Here is a 15,729-nt window from a genome sequence, read left to right on the forward strand (position 1 = left end):
ACTTTTTCAGGGTGCACCCAGGAGAAAATGAGGTGCTCGAAAGCCTGTTAGATGTTGAGATTGAGGTTAAAAATTATGCATTCAGGCTAGCTGAAAACATGGATGAAAAATTTAGTGAGCTATCCATTTCAGTCGACCACATTAAGGCAAATGTTCTACGGGTAGTGCAACAACTTGATGTGTTAGCAGAGGTGAAAGAGAAAGTTGCTGAAGTGTCAAAGTCACTATCCACTGCCTCATCTCTCCGAGATGCCCTGACATGTAGGATGTGCAGGAATATTCCAAATTGTGTGCTTGTCGTCATGCTGTGGGCAGGTGGCAACGTTTCCCTCTGCATCTGAAGGTCATGGTGGCCATTGAGCGGATCTCGTCCAAAGGGTGCTGGGTAAGTCAGATTTCCTCCATTCCTAATGTATTCAGCTGCAACATCCTCAGCAGGTGGAAGAAACTGAGGTGGGATCTGAGCGGTTCTGAGATGGGCTGTGAAAAGAACAGCTGGTATGCCCTTGGATGGGATGTGCATTCCAGGCAGGGATGAAATTCTGTAACCCAACCATACAGCATTTTGAAGCAATGGTAGAGACACAATGCTTCCAAAAGTGGTCATCAATGTCCAAATAGCCATTGTTGGTCAATGCACACAATGCATGACACACAATGCATCCACTTCCTTTCTGCAGCATGGTTCTGTCTTGACTGACTTTGAATGAAAGGTGGCCTATTGACATTAGTGCAAAAAGCCTGAAGATTATCTTGTTGATATAAACATAAATCAAATTCACGCCCGTGATCAACCCTTAGCTCAAAAAAGACCATGGCTCAGGCAGATTTAAGACTCTGTACACCTCGTCATAAATGATAAGGTTATTTTTAAGCAGCATTACAGAAAATCCTAAAATTTTCACAGAGAAACCGTGTACAGTATACAACCTGTATCCAGAAGCTCTCATCTTTCTACCATATACAGGGCCACAAACTGTAACTGCTGGTCGAACAACTGCATTCACACCATCTCATAATCAAAACGATGAATGTTCCTTAATGCGCAGAATTTGGAAATCGAGGAAATGCAGGACCTCTTGAACTTGTTTGCATGTGTATCCCAACTCCTCCACTAACCTGTGGACTACACTTTCGTAATCATCAAGCGCACTCCATTCACACATCGTCCTGTCAATCTGTGGAGGTTGAAATACAAATTTACACTTCAGTGGACCTCTGTCAAAAACGCGTGGCCAGAAGTGCCATAGGACACTACACGACAGCGCTCTGTGTCCGCGCCGCGGCTGCTGGCTGTAGGCTAATCTCCCCTCACTCGGCGGTCCGACCGCTAGCGGGAACACAAAAATGGAAAACTAGACTAATGAGTCATTTTTGTTTGTTTGTTACAAAATCTAATTCGGAAGCAGCAACCCAAAGTGTAGGACTGACAATTAAACAAAGAGACAATTATCAATTATTTTCTTGAAAAACTAACACTAGCTTTCATTTTCATTTTTCTTAGGCTAACCCAGACTTGTCATAGCACTTGCATGTTGTTGCTCTTTTGTTGGTTTTGATTGCTTCTATTGTTCTAAATGTAAATTTAAATGAAATAGCACAATTATTAGAATTTTTTTTTTTTCAATTATGCAGTATATGTCACAGTTCTTATGTATAATACTAGGCATATTAAAGGGATAGTTCGCCCAAAAATGAAAATTCTGTCATTAATTACTCACCCTAATGTCATTCCAAACCCATAAGACCTTCGTTCATCTTCAGAACACCAATTAAGATTTCCCAATAAAACAACAGTGGAACTGGTATCTCATGACCTTTGGGGACAATACTGCCGTGCAAAGGCAAAAGACCTTAACTTCAATTTTGGTCAAAATGAGTTATTGCCTTTTTTGGAACAATGGACATCAGTTTTATCATGTGGAAAAATATCTTAAGTCAATTTTGTTATTTTCTGCTGAAAATAGGATGCTGTTTTTGCCATAACTTCCAAAAGCAGAGGGAAAGCAAAGGCAGAAACCCTTAACATCAGTTACAGTCTTTTAGCTTTGTTCCGCTGCACTCTAGAACGCTGGAATTCAGTTACGCTGGAGTTAAGGCACTCTGCCTTTGTTTTACCAACGTTAAGATTTTTGCCGCGCTGAAGTTACGGTGTTATGCACAAATGTATTGAAGCACTTTTGACACACCCATTAACTTAAATAAAGTGAAAATAAAATTGTTGCAGTGGTTGTTTTTTATCTAGCATAAAGAATGGCCTATTCTCGTGGGAAAATGATGTTGGACATGGCTTTGAAACGCAAACACGAAGATCAAGGTAAGGATATATGGATACATTACGTTTTTTTTTTTAGATAAAATCTACTTCAGATTTTGTGCAATTCAGCTAGGATACTGGTAGCCTAGTTAGCTAGCTAGCGATGCAAACTTGGGCTAAGATAGGCTACTTGACACAAACTGTTCCTAATCCACAAATAGACTACATGATATGGTGTGCCAGTTGTAAAACACAATAAATCAAAGCCTGGATACTATCCAGCCAATCTGACAGAAAACAGCGCGAGTGGGTTGGGGACGCCTCACGACACACCTCCCCTGGCGAGGAGAAAACATTACACACAGACCAACCCAGCAGATATAACTTAGATCGCAGCTTACCTTTTTTTATTAAACATGGTCAAAATCCATTGAAAACAACATCCACTGAGAAGACAAATCCATTGTTTAAATCCATCATACGCCGGCGGGCTAGCCTAATCTAGGTTCCGGCTTCGCTACTGTTCGGACGCTCCTGCTTATTGCTCTGCGCTTCGCTCCCTATTTATGCACTTTTCTCAGATTTCTCTAAGATTTTAACTTCAGCATATCAGCACAGTGCTCAAACAACACAGTTTTTAGAAAAGGAAGACTCTTTGCCTCCCGCTGCCAGCAGTTGACATTCCGGAGACGGGAAAACACAGCTGTCTACATTCAAACAGACGGGAAAGAAAATGCCCCCTGCTATATCAACGAAGAATTGTTCTCTTAATATCTTGTGTATTTTCTCATGTTTTAGATGTCCTGTCCAATTAAATAACGTGGCCCTGCAGCCAGCAAGGAAAGAAGGGGAAAAGGATGTAATGTTTACACACCAGTCCAAATGGTCTTGTTTGACTTCGTTAGATTATCCCTACAACCCCACCATAACCGCAACAATACAAGACCAGACCGTCACCCAGGTTCTTCAAATGGACATGGAATACCAGAGAGTAAGTACTATTACTCAACTATTACTATTACTCAAAATCGTTAAACCCATACTAGACTAAGAAAATGCTGGTAGCTTTTATACACATCCAGGTTTACTAATGCTCTTTACACATCTGTTCATTCTGCAGATCCACTAATTATAAGTGACTTCAGTCAAATATCAGCTACTAGTCACGCTTGGTAGACCATTAGCTCAATATCTGTTAACAGTTTATGATGGTCCTTCAGCTAACATGGTACAACCTTACAAGTACAAATCAACTTGATCGAACACTAACCCTAATCAAGTCTCATTCACTAAGAGTTAGCTGACATCTGCTTGCAATGTTACTTATAGTTTCTAGAATGTACAAAGTGAACTCTCAAAGTAGTGTAACCAAAACTGTATCAAGAGCTATTAATTCAGTTTCATTTTTGTTTTTTCTGCAGGTCAATATCACAGCCAAATGCATTCAATTGGAAAGTGAAGGCCATAACATTCTACAAGATGGCACTTTTCTTGAGAAAACAACATACACTATAGCAGATACCACTGGGGTGGTTGAACTCACAGTTTGGGGACCACAGCACAACATGAATATTGACTCCTGGTTCTACATGACCAACCTATCACGCGTCTTCCAAGGTAAAAAGTTCCTGTCAACGACCAAAGACATCACGTTTTCAACAATAGCCTGCACAGACACCACACATCCCATTGAGGTGACAACATCTGAACACATCACAGCCAACATTATAGGTGCAAAAGTCAATATAACTTACATCTGTCCGTTAAAGCATCAAATCAAAGACATGGCATTGTCATGCAGCAGAGTCCTCTGTAACAACTGTGACATCTTTTACAAGTCTGATGTGATTATTCTACATACACATGCAAAGCTGACAATACAAACAACTGACAACATTAAAACACTCAACATCGAAAATAAAGTCATAAGATCAGTGGTGCAAATTTCAAAAACCGCCACTACAGACACCATAATGGACTCCCTTCTAGACCTCCCAAGAATGCAGATCACCATACATAACAACTCCATCACCCACCTTGCATATCCGGAACCATCACATCCAGAAACAACCCCACTCATTACCTTCTCACCACTTGCACAATCCACTTCTCTTTCAACAAGTGGTGATTCTGAGGAATTGGACCTTTTTATGGCTGATGGTCCTACAGACATTCAGCCAAAATCAGACACCCCATCCGCCTAATCTCCCACCTCTGTCATTTCAGAAACCCCAAATAAATAACTTCTTTTTTTTTTCTCTCTATTGTAAGAGCTATAGGTTACCATTTTTCATCTGGAAATGATCTTGTTTACTTGAACTTCAGCCCAGCAATTGTTTTTATTTTTTGGTGAGTAGCTGTTTCCTGTGTAAACTTGCAACTTATAAAATAATTCTGTAACATTGCTCAACATGTAAGATGTTGTATGTGTTTTCAGTTTGTCTTTATTGCTATGGGGCTTTTTTTCTGACCTTTCTGAATGTTGTAAATAAACAATTTAAAGAAATGCAATGCTTCTCTCATTTCTATTGAAGTGCTGTCAAAAATGGTTATAGGTCTTTATTATAAGATTAAAAGTTTAAATTGATCAAATTGCATAAATTGTGGCAAGATTGTGTGCGTTTTCCTTAACTTTTCAACAGTTAGTTCATAACTGTCTATTGACTCATACCAGAACCACTGTTTTTGAAGTCACAAGTACTTGCAATATATCCAAAAGTTTAACACCTCAGCACAAGATGAGGTTGAGATCAACAGCATGTCCTGAAAGGCCCTGAGAACACTGCATACAATGCCACCTGTTTTAAACCTCATTTTTGCAAACAACTTAATTTTGAAGACTTCTCAATTTGGGTTTCTCACTCTACATTTCATGCTTGTCAATTTTATGTAATTTTCAGTTTGCATAAAATTGTTTGTCCAATATTTAAGTGAACAAAAGTTTATTTTACTTTCCCTGCAAATTGCTCAAACTGATAAGAGTTTTGGAGCTGAGCTGCACAGAAATGAACAAAACTGTTTTTGATATTTGCTTTCATTCCTGAAAAATACCTCTTGGAAGTTCAGCATGCCTGTTTAATGTGACTTTTCAACTATCACGTTAACCATAAGCGGAGTTACCACTAACTTTGTATGTTACTCTGGTTAACATGAAAAGTAACTTTGTGAGCTCATTCTCACGATTCTATATAATTGGGTGTAAAATTGTGCTGTTTTGATTAGTTTCTTATCCATATCAGCATAGTATATTGTAGCATTGTAAATCATTCATTTTCACCCCTAAACTTCTCTTCTGGAGCTTAATGAACATATGTCAACTGAGTGGTTTTTTCAACAGACATTCAGTTTCCGCTCTTTTTGTGACTCTTCATCTACATAGTTAACCATAAGCTGTGTTACAATTAACATAACTTTGCGTGTTACGCTGGTTAAAATGCTAAAGAACTTTTTAGTCTGCTCATTCTCACACCTTAACCTCTCAACAGCAGGCTGTTAAACATGTGTCAACTGAGTGGCGCACTCTGCTAAGCCACTGTCCCCGAATCTTTCAGGTTGTGGGTTTGAATCCAGGGTGGCACACACCCAGACCGTACTGTGTCCAGAAGCGGTGTGAACGCTGCTTTTGTTCCGGACGTCGGATCTTCCGTGCGCGTTCGTCATGAATCAGAAATGTGCTTTTGTTCGTTGTCGTCTGAACTTCTGTTCGTTTTTGAACTTCTGCACTTCCGAACTTTTCATCGTACGTTCCGTTTCTTCCGTTTTTGTTCTTCCCACTCTGCGCCACGCTACGGCCTGTTCGCGGGCTTGGCCCCGGTAATCGCTGCTTGCAGCTATATTTATTATTATTATTATTATGTTGAAAACAGCTGAGTATAATTTTTTTTCAGGTTTCTTTGATGAATAGAAAGTTCAGAAGAACAGCATTTATCTGAAATAGAAATCTTTTGCAACATTATAAATGTCTTTATCATAATTTTTGATCAATATAAAGCATCCTTGCTAAATAAAAGTATTAATTTCCATAATTTCTTTCCCAAAAAACAAAACAAAAATTATACTGACTCCAATCTTTTGAATGGTGTATTGAATAATTTTACAAAAGCTTTTTTATTTCAGATAAATGCTGATCTTTGGATCTTTCTATTCATCAAAGAATCCATTAATAATAATAAATATTTCTTGAGCAGCAAATCAGCATATTAGAATGATTTCTGAAGGATCATGCGACACTGAAGACTGGAGTAATGATGCTGAAAATTCATCTTTGATCACAGGAATAAATTACATTTTAAAATATATTCATATAGAAAGCAGTTATTTTAAATAGTAAAAATATTTCACAATATCACTGCTTTTGCTGTATTTTGGATAAAATAAATGCAGGCTTGGTGAGCAGAGGAGAATTCTTTAAAAAAAACATTCAAAATCTTACTGTTCAATAACTTTTGACTGGTAGTGTAGATATGTATCATTGCATCTAGTTGTTTTGGATAATAAAAAAACGTCAGGTCTGAAAATATCGTGTCTTTTTTAATTTAAATCTAGATTTATTCGCATTGGCCCATGAAAACCTCTATGAACACACTTGACATGACTTGGTCAAAAAATCGCGGTGGACGAATTTACGTTTTATTAAAAAGTGTTTGTGTATTCTGCACTAATGGCGCGCGCACACAGGATAGATGCCTGCCTCCGTTGCTAGTCCCTATCAAGCACTTTACCGAATCAACTGCTCTCCTCTCCTCCTCCTGCTGGCTCTTTACGCCACATCACTCACCGCAGAGCAAGCCTGTTCTTGATAAAGCTGCTGTGAAAACGTGGGAAAAGCCGACGAGGAAGAAGTTGGGGTGAAGCGTTCTTTATATAGGCGGAGCAAAACACTTCATGGCTATAGCGCATTGTGATTGGGTGGTTTAACCTGTCAATACAGGAGACAAACCAATGGGCCACTGGCTGCTCGTAGTCCCTGCGTGATGGTCCTTGGCAAAAAAAAAAAAAAAAAAAAATTCTGTCGGCCCCTTCAGTGTGTCGGCCCACCGGGAAAATGCCCGATTACCAGTCCAGCCCTGCTGGTTCTCATATTTGGGGGTGTGGATAACCAGTCGAAAAATAGAAAACAAAATAATGAAAATATATGAAGAAAACAAACTTTAGAAAATATGTTGGGAAAATAACTTTGATGATGCTATTGGCCTCAACTGCGCGATCACTTCAACTGTTTCCTTATACCAGCAGAATCAACTTTAAACACTTATTGTCTTATTAATAATAACTGTATAAAGGTCTGCTTTTGTGTACACTCACAATAAAAACAAAACAGATTTTATGTAACATGTAAAAAATTGTAATTTACACTACTGTCTCTCCCATCCTGTTCATCATGGGAATGAACCTGATCATCTCAGCAGCGAGTACAAAGTCAAGAGGGCCGAAGACCGCAGCAGGATGTCAACAGCCAGCAATCAGGGCATTCATGGATGATCTTACAGTGATGACACCAACTCACGTGCAGGCAAGATGGGTCCTGGCAGAACTGGATCGTATGGCTACTTGGGCAAAGATGGTCTTTAAGCCCAAGAAATCAAGGAGCCTATTCCCATAGGCCCTATTGCCCATTCTGCCATCTCGTCTTGAACAGGAGCGCTTCACAAAAATGAACCGAAGCAGAGCGAATACATGCCTCACCGACATAACTATATCTATAGAAAACTTTAAATGACCACTTAATGATATAAACAAAAATCGAAAATAAAAACTCTTATCTTAATCTGTAAAGATGCACTCTCTCTAAATGCGCGTCTAATGAGGAGATGGCGAGTCAGGATCGTCATATTCATCTTTGCGACATGGACTCAGAACACTAGTTTATTAATACATAACTCAAATCTCTCCTCCTATTCCCTCTGACACATTCATGATAATAACGTTGGTGGGGCTTTGCGTCAAGCTTTAGCCTATTGCATGCATTTGAACGCAGAACTCTTCAGCTGCGCAGAAGCAATTTTTTCATCACTATTTGATGGATGTCTAGAATATATAAATAAGGAGAAACCTAAAACAGGCCCGAGGCCCGGCCTGCGTCTGAACTGTGAAGTGAAATTTGGCCCAAAGCCCGGCCCTGGGGATGTAAAAAAGTCTGGGCCCATCGGGCCCAGGCAGAAATGCAGGGCTCTAGAAAGAAGTTCCTAGAACTACGCTGTGTGAAAGCGCCTTTTCTATGTCTGTTTTATCTCACCCACACTGTTCAGTTCATGGAGTCTTTCCGAACAAGCTGTTCTGACTCTGGATGGTTAAATAAAGACCAGGGTTTTTCCTGCATAGAGAATTATGAGGCGACCGCCACCGCCAAATTTAGTGCCGCCTCTCAAGCAGTCAGCACAGGCATCACTGAACAGCATCCATTTAGAGCTTTTAGTTCATATTTGGAAAAATACTGATATTTTAATACAAGTTAACTTGATATTTATGTACACAGAATAATTTTTTTATTCATTTTCCACTGATTTAAGCGATACGATGAGTATTAACTCAAATTACGCAATCATCTCTGTATGAATAAATGAATGGTGGAGATGCTCGGTTTTGTTTACTACACACATACTACTAAAGCGTGTGTAACACTCGCATTGGAGCAGTTACATGCACACCCGGCCTTTCTGACTCCCATGTTCAGAAAACAATCCTGAGTTGTAAATAAAACTCAGCACAGATTTCTTATGTCCTCTTTACTCGCATCCAAACACAGTGTCTCCAAAATGGCGCCGACAGAAGCAACAACATAGAGCGAGAAAGTTACACCTTCAATCTTTGTGTATAAATTTGGGCGGTGTTGTGCAAATCTCCCCACATCGTGACATAGAAAAGTTATCACTCTTAACTTTTATAAAGAATATCTCTTTGGATTTGAGACTTTAGTCTTTGCAGCTTTACAGATCTTCTTTATGCACCAAGAGCTTGTAACACTCCAAAGAGAAAGGAAAAATTTAAACCCCATCATATGACCCCCTTGAAGAGAAAACTCTTAGCTAAAAACCTTTACTGCTATTTAGAACTCTTAGTGGTAAGATAAAATGTTTTGTGCGTATGGGCCCAGATGTACCTTTTTGGCCATTTTGACTTTTGTTGCAGAGGGAGAATGCCAGCCTCTGACAATGGAGATGGTCCTTGAATTTGCATCAGGGGCATCAACCGTGCCTCCACTTGGATTTGCTCAACGTCCCCAAATCCAGTTTCTTCATGGGACTTCAGACTACAAAAGAATATATCCTGAGGCTAGGGCTGGGCGATATATCGAATGCGATATGCATGCGCATCTCGTCAGTAAAGCCGGTTCCTTGATTAGCGCTAAATCTCCATCACCTGTTTTCAAATGGAGCGGCATTTAATACACAGAGCCGTAGTTCACTTACAAGCTAGGCAATATCGTGTTCATTATCGAAGGCGATTCATCTGCGATAATGAATGCGATATTGCGTAGCTTGTCAGTGATCTTCAAAAACTGAGATTTATACATAAATAAGCTTTCCATTGATGTATGGTTTGTTATGATAGGACAAAATTTGGCCGAGATGCAACTATTTGAAAATCTGGAATCTGAGGGTGCAAAAACATCAAAATATTGAGAAAATTGCCTTAAAGTGGTCCAAATGAATGAGAATGAGAAACCCGCCTGCATCCACATCGCATGCCCCAGACCTGCCTGCATCTGCCAGAGAAGCAGTAGAGCCATGTTGTCCAGAGTACTTTGGGTCAGATGCCAGGAGTGGGAGGAGAGTTTGTGCTCTGTGCAAACTTTCAGGCCTCAAAGTAAAGACATCTGTGTACTGGACAAAATGCAGTGTACCCTTGTGCTTGGTGGCATCCAGAAATTGCTTCAGGAAATGGCACACTGATGGACACTCTCAAACTGTCTAAGTGAGATCTTGTGTTCCATTACTTTTTCTCAGATTTGTATATTGTTTTTGCACTTTTTCCCTCTATAAATTTGATTTATTTACTTTGAGTTTTTTTTGTGTATGTGTAAAATAAAATGCAAGAACGGTACTTTTGCTTATTACATGACATGAGTTTATGGAGGAAACTTGGAGACATAAGACTCTTCAGGTAAAGCTACAGAACTTTTGTGAAGAGGGTGATAGATAACTATACATGCACAAAGTATGTGGGTAGGGCGTAGGGGCCACCTAGTGGAATCAAAAGAAACTTTCTGCAGGAAAATAGACCAAACAAGTCCTAATTAACAGACTCCTAAATAAAAACTTAATTTAAAAAATAATAAGAATCTGACTTTTAGTCTGTGTTGATCACAATATTGTAAAAATTAAAAATCCAAAATGTGCAATATTTTACCCTTGTGTTAAACTTCAGGGAGTTTTCTGTAAAATGAGACAATTTTTATCAATTTATTCCAAAGTATGTGGGTAGGGCGTTCTTTTAAGTTCAGGTATGCCTACTGCTTTCAGAACTAAAAAATGGTGACTAACCGAAAGGAGGCGTTGGAGTCTCCAAGTGTACTTTTAAAGCTAAATAACTTTTGCTTAGAAGATGTTATCAACAAAATTATTTTTTCCCCTGTTTACTGCCACCTGAAGAGATATAGACCAAACAGATCCTAAATAACACTCTTAAATAAAAACTTAATTAAAAAAAAAAAAAAAAATCTGACTTTTCGTCTGTGTTTATCACAATATTGTACAAATATTAAATACAAAATATGCAATATTTTACTCATGTTTTAAAATTCAAATTCCTGTCAAATGACACCATTTTTATCAATTTATTCCAATGTATGTGAATAGGGCACTCTTTTAAATTCTGGTATGCCTAATTCTGTAAAAAATCCAAAATATGTTGCAGAGCTGAAGAGGTTAAATTTATCAGGGTGAAACAGTTACTAAGGACTTTGTAGCAACGCTTTAGGGAACACTTAGATAATTAAGGGGAATACTTAATGACAGCCTTAAGGTTCCTTAATGGCGCTTTTCCACTGCGTGGTACGACTCGGCTCAGCACGGTTCAGAACGGCACGGTACGGCTCAGTTCGGCTCGGTTTGCGTTTCCACTGCAGTTTAGTACCGCTTTAGAGTGGGCGGGATTATTCACGTGTCGTTAGTCGCGCCGCCTCTACTGCTGCGACTCCTGAAAAACTTTTTAATTCTGCGTTGCTCCATCACGCTCTCGCTGGATCCGCTCCTCGGCTATCCATGAGAGGACAGTCTGTACTTCCTCGACTGACAACGAAACGGACGTTTTTTGGTTGCGTTCGGTCCTTCGCTGGCTGTGCTGATTTAAATCTAGCGGGTCTGTTGTGTCTCGTGCCGCAAGTTCAATGACGCAGGCAGGTGACGATTTTCTCCGGCCAATCAGTGATCAGCAGAGTTTACACGTCACGTTTTGGTAACGGTACGGTTTGCTTGGAACCTCGGCCGAGGTGGTACTAAAAAAAGTACCAGGTACTGTACCCAGTGGAAAACCCCCCAAAAGCGAGCCGTACTGAACCGTACCGTGCCGTACCATGCAGTGGAAAAGCGCCATTAGTTGACCCTTAGGATTTTTCTTGCAACCCAAGTTTCACTAAGAGTTTCCTTAACCTTATAACTAAGGGATTTCTTAGCAACCGGGTCCAGATTCATCGATCGGAATGGGCTTTGGATCAAACTCATAAACTGAGGTAAGCTCTGGTGTGGACTTGTGAGATGGAGCAAGCTCTGGGGTAAACTCTGGAATTAACTCATAGACTACAGCAGGCTCTGAAGCGGACTCATAAACTGAAGCGAACTCTGGAGTGAACTCATAGACTTGAGCGGGCTCTGAAGCGGACTCATAAACTGACGTGAACTCTGGAGTGAAATAGACTTGAGCAGGCTCTGAAGCGGACTCATAGACTGGAGTGAACTCATAGACTTGAGCGGGCTCTGGAGCAGGTTCAAAGATGGGAGCAAACTCTGGAATTAACTCAGACTTAAACAGGCTCTGAAGTGAACTCAGATGGCAGCGAGTTCTGGAATAAACTCGTAGCTTGAGCGGGCTCTGGAGTGAACTCATAAACTGGAGTAAATGAGCTCCAGAGAAGATTCCTGGACTGGAGCAGGCTCTGGAGTGGACTCTGAAGACTCCCGGACTGGAGCGGTTTTAGGAGCAGACTCTGAGGGCTCTTGGACTGGAGCAGGCTCTGAAGTGGACTCTGAGGGCTCTCGAACTGGAGTGGGTTCTGGAGCGGAATCTGAGGATTTTTGGACTGGAGCAGGTACTTTTGTAGACTCCGAAGACTCCTGGGCTGGAGCGAATTCCTGAGTGAACTCATGGAATGGAATAGACTCTGTGCCAACTAATGCTGAGGCCCTTGAGATACCAGTTGCTCTGACCAAAATCAGCGGTCGATCTGCCAAACTAGAGATCAGCCCCAAGTGTTGTTTAAACACCTATGTGTCTTCAAGTGCAAGGTTCACGATGACCGGGAACACAGGAGTGGCATCCGTGATGGATGAAGACTGTGGCCTGACATCCATGACGGTTGGAGGTTCTGGTGTGGCAGCCATCTTGTAAAGAAACTCTGGGCTGGTGGCCGTCTTGTGAAAGGGCTCTGGCACAGCCTTCTCTGGAGCAGTCTCTGGAACAACAGGAGTGGACTTAGCTGCCCTTCTCCTTCTCGACCTTTGCTTGTGAGACAGAGACAATGAAGCCTTGCTGTCCTCTGGAGATGTTGTGGCAGACTCGACCTTCTCCAGGGGCTCTGCCATGAGCACAGACTGTCCTGATGTTACTATTAGACTGCGGTAACTGAGATAGTCAATGAAGCCCCAGAAATCAAGAGTCTTAAGTCCCTCCATCTCCCACAGAGGCAAGAGCTATCAAGGCACCCATTTAAGATGTTACTAAGCTCAGTATGGCTAAGTTCCAGCCCCACCGCCATGGTCCAAAATGTCTGAGCTAGGCCCCCTACTCCCAGCTCCAAACAATGATCTGGGAGAGTGCCCTCTGGTGGCTGTCATAGGCACACCAGCTGATGGTTGTGACACTTTAGTTGAACTGTGGTTACAACAGTCATGGTTACTACAGATTTACTACAGTAAAACCATGGTTAATTTTCATAAGGGATATGACACAAGCTGAGTTAGTTAGTTAGTTAGTTAGTTTATTTATTTATCAGGGACAATGTACAAAAAAACATTAATCTTACGAAAAGATGCTTTGTACCAGAGTTAGCAATGCTAATTTCCATCTGCAGTCCCCGGGCAGGTACACATACAATAAAAACATGTATGTTCAGAGCATGTCCATCTCTGACTCAAAACCAACCAAAGCACGAAAGCATATTTGAATTTAGCAGTTAATCACATGACACACTGAACAATAACCACACCAGTGTAATTGTACACATTAAAGGGCTACTTTACATCTGAAACTCTGATCACCTGTAAATGGCTTCTCTTCAGTGTCTAAATGAATGCTTCATTCATTCAGTGTGAATCTTCATATGTTTCCTAAGGTTTCTTTTTTCAGTGAAGCTCTTTCCACACAGTTTGCAGGTGTAAGGCTTCTCTCCAGTGTGAACTCTGATGTGGTCTTTAAGGGTTCCTTTTTGAGTGAAACTCTTTCCACATTGTTGGCAGGTGAAAGGTTTCTCTCCAGTATGAATTCGCATGTGGCCATCAAGGTGTTGTTTATGTTTAAAACTTTTTCCACACTGAGAACATGTGTAAGGTTTCTCTCCAGTGTGAATTCTCATGTGGATTTTAAGGTTTGATTCTCGAAGGAAGCTCTTTCCACACTGTTTGCAGGTGTAAGGCTTCTCTCCAGTATGAATTCTCATGTGAACAATAAGGTTTCCTTTTCCAGTAAAACTCTTTCCACACTGTTGGCAGACAAAGGGTTTCATTCCAGTGTGAACTTTCAGATGGTTTTTAAGGATTCCTTTTTGAATGAAACCCTTTCCACATTGTTGGCAAGTGTAAGGCTTTTCTCCAGTGTGAACTCTCATGTGGCCTTTAAGGTTTCCTTTTCTGGTGAAACTTTTCCCGCACTGTTGGCAGGTGAAATAACTTCCATTTAACTTTTGAGCTTTTTTTTGTGAAGTCTTTTCAGTATGTGAGCAACTCAATGATTTTTCTCCGGTCATGAAATCATATTCCTCATGCTGAACATTATCTTCCTTTTCATTGAGCTCTTGACTCTCCTCTTTCAGTGTCTTCAGGTCTAATGCAAAAAAGACAAATCCAGATTAACACCATTTTTAAATGGCACAAAGAACAAACATCAAAACCAACAACATGTATATCTTATACACACTAAGCCAGCGGTTCTCAATTCCAGTCCTCAATCCAGATCTCACAGACACAAACTCGCCAATCTGATGTTAGTCAGAGGGTGTAGGAGACTAATACCTAATTGTCTGCCGCCATCTGCTTGCTTATGACAAAAAGTGTAGTTTACTTAGTCTTTTCCCGTACAACTTGCTAACACCAGTGATAGACAAAAATCTGAGGTCTCCAATGACGTGCCTACTGCTCCGTTCATTCATGAGCCTTCAGTTTGACCTGTCCTGGCCGTAGATTTGCGGTAACAAAAGCCTCCTCACAGTCTACTAGTCATAATGATTTCAGGACAGTTCAGAATAAATCAAATATAACAATTTATTATTAGTCTGGTAAAAACGTGTCATGTCAATTGCATAATTAAACAATAAGAAGCCAATTCAAAAATAAGAAAATACATAACATCAGTTGTTCAAAGATGAATCTAAGAGTAAAATGTGTACCTGACTTCAGGAAGATACATAGTATGGAGCGTATGAAATACACTCCACACTACAGGCTGATCTGGCTACAGAATCGCAAAGTAGTGTTTTGTCACTTCCCTTATATACCCAAATAACAAAGACAAAGAAATGTTTAAGTGAGTTGTAAAAACATAAAAGACCTTTTGATTTTTTTGGTTCTAGTGCTCCAGGATAGAGGTCTTCACGAGGTAATCCACTCATTATTGCTTTAAAAGTCTACTTGCTGTTATAGTCAGTGACGGATGACTAATGCAACTACGCAGTTTTTTTTTTTTTTTTTATCTTGAGTCAACTTCGACTGTTGCATTTACGCAACAATAACGATACTTTTTGTTGGTTGTAATAAAGACTCGGAACAATTATTTTTTATCAAAAAATGTGCAGAACAAGGAGTGCGTTACACTACATCTATGCATTTAGCATTACATACACTAGATCTACATCTATGCATTTAGCAGATGCTTTGACTTACAGTGCATTCAGGCTATACATTTTTTTTTATCAGTATGTGTGTTCCCTGGGAATTGAACCCACAACCTTTTGCGTTGCTAACGCAATGCTCTACCACTGAGCCACAGGAACACCTGTTATTGAACACTTTACTGCGTGCATGTTCAATAACAGGTGCGTCTCTTCTTCAGTTTTGTTTCAGCTTTTTTTTTCTTTTCAAATCACTCATGAAGGAATCTATGAT

General features: G+C 40.2%; 2 protein-coding genes and 1 non-coding gene across 7 annotated transcripts in view; 1 reads left to right on the top strand and 2 right to left on the bottom strand.

Moving 5' to 3' along the window:
• The window catches only part of LOC131538715 (gastrula zinc finger protein XlCGF57.1-like), a 28,600-nt gene that overhangs the window by 2,180 nt on the left and 10,691 nt on the right, over positions 1–15,729 (bottom strand). For 3 of the 5 annotated variants that reach the window (XM_058772772.1, XM_058772775.1, XM_058772777.1), the window contains one exon: positions 13,371–14,452. In XM_058772772.1, coding sequence (XP_058628755.1) covers positions 13,713–14,452 — 740 coding nt within the window. In that variant the 3' untranslated portion in view covers positions 13,371–13,712. Of the gene's footprint in view, positions 1–13,160; positions 13,286–13,370; positions 14,453–15,729 lie in introns of those variants that run through there. The other 2 variants (XM_058772773.1, XM_058772774.1) reach the window with 2 other exon arrangements.
• Positions 1,608–5,611, top strand: LOC131538779 (uncharacterized). The gene is made up of 2 exons (XM_058772891.1): positions 1,608–3,248; positions 3,679–5,611. Exons 1-2 carry the CDS (start codon positions 2,991–2,993, stop codon positions 4,459–4,461), a joined length of 1,041 nt encoding a protein of 346 aa, XP_058628874.1. The 5' UTR covers positions 1,608–2,990; the 3' UTR covers positions 4,462–5,611.
• trnaa-agc (transfer RNA alanine (anticodon AGC)) lies at positions 15,545–15,619 on the bottom strand. Its single transcript has one exon. It is a non-coding gene; the product is annotated as a tRNA-Ala (tRNA).

The sequence above is a fragment of the Onychostoma macrolepis genome, chromosome 04, assembly GCF_012432095.1.
Source record: "Onychostoma macrolepis isolate SWU-2019 chromosome 04, ASM1243209v1, whole genome shotgun sequence".
NCBI classification, from domain to species: domain Eukaryota; kingdom Metazoa; phylum Chordata; class Actinopteri; order Cypriniformes; family Cyprinidae; genus Onychostoma; species Onychostoma macrolepis.

Excerpts from the sequence above, each read along its gene's own strand:
- LOC131538779 (XM_058772891.1), top strand. The coding sequence starts at position 2,991 with ATGCCCCCTGCTATATCAACGAAGAATTGTTCTCTTAATATCTTGTGT. Across the intron at positions 3,249-3,678 it reads TGGACATGGAATACCAGAGA|GTCAATATCACAGCCAAATG; the intron begins GTAAGTACTATT and ends TTTTTTCTGCAG.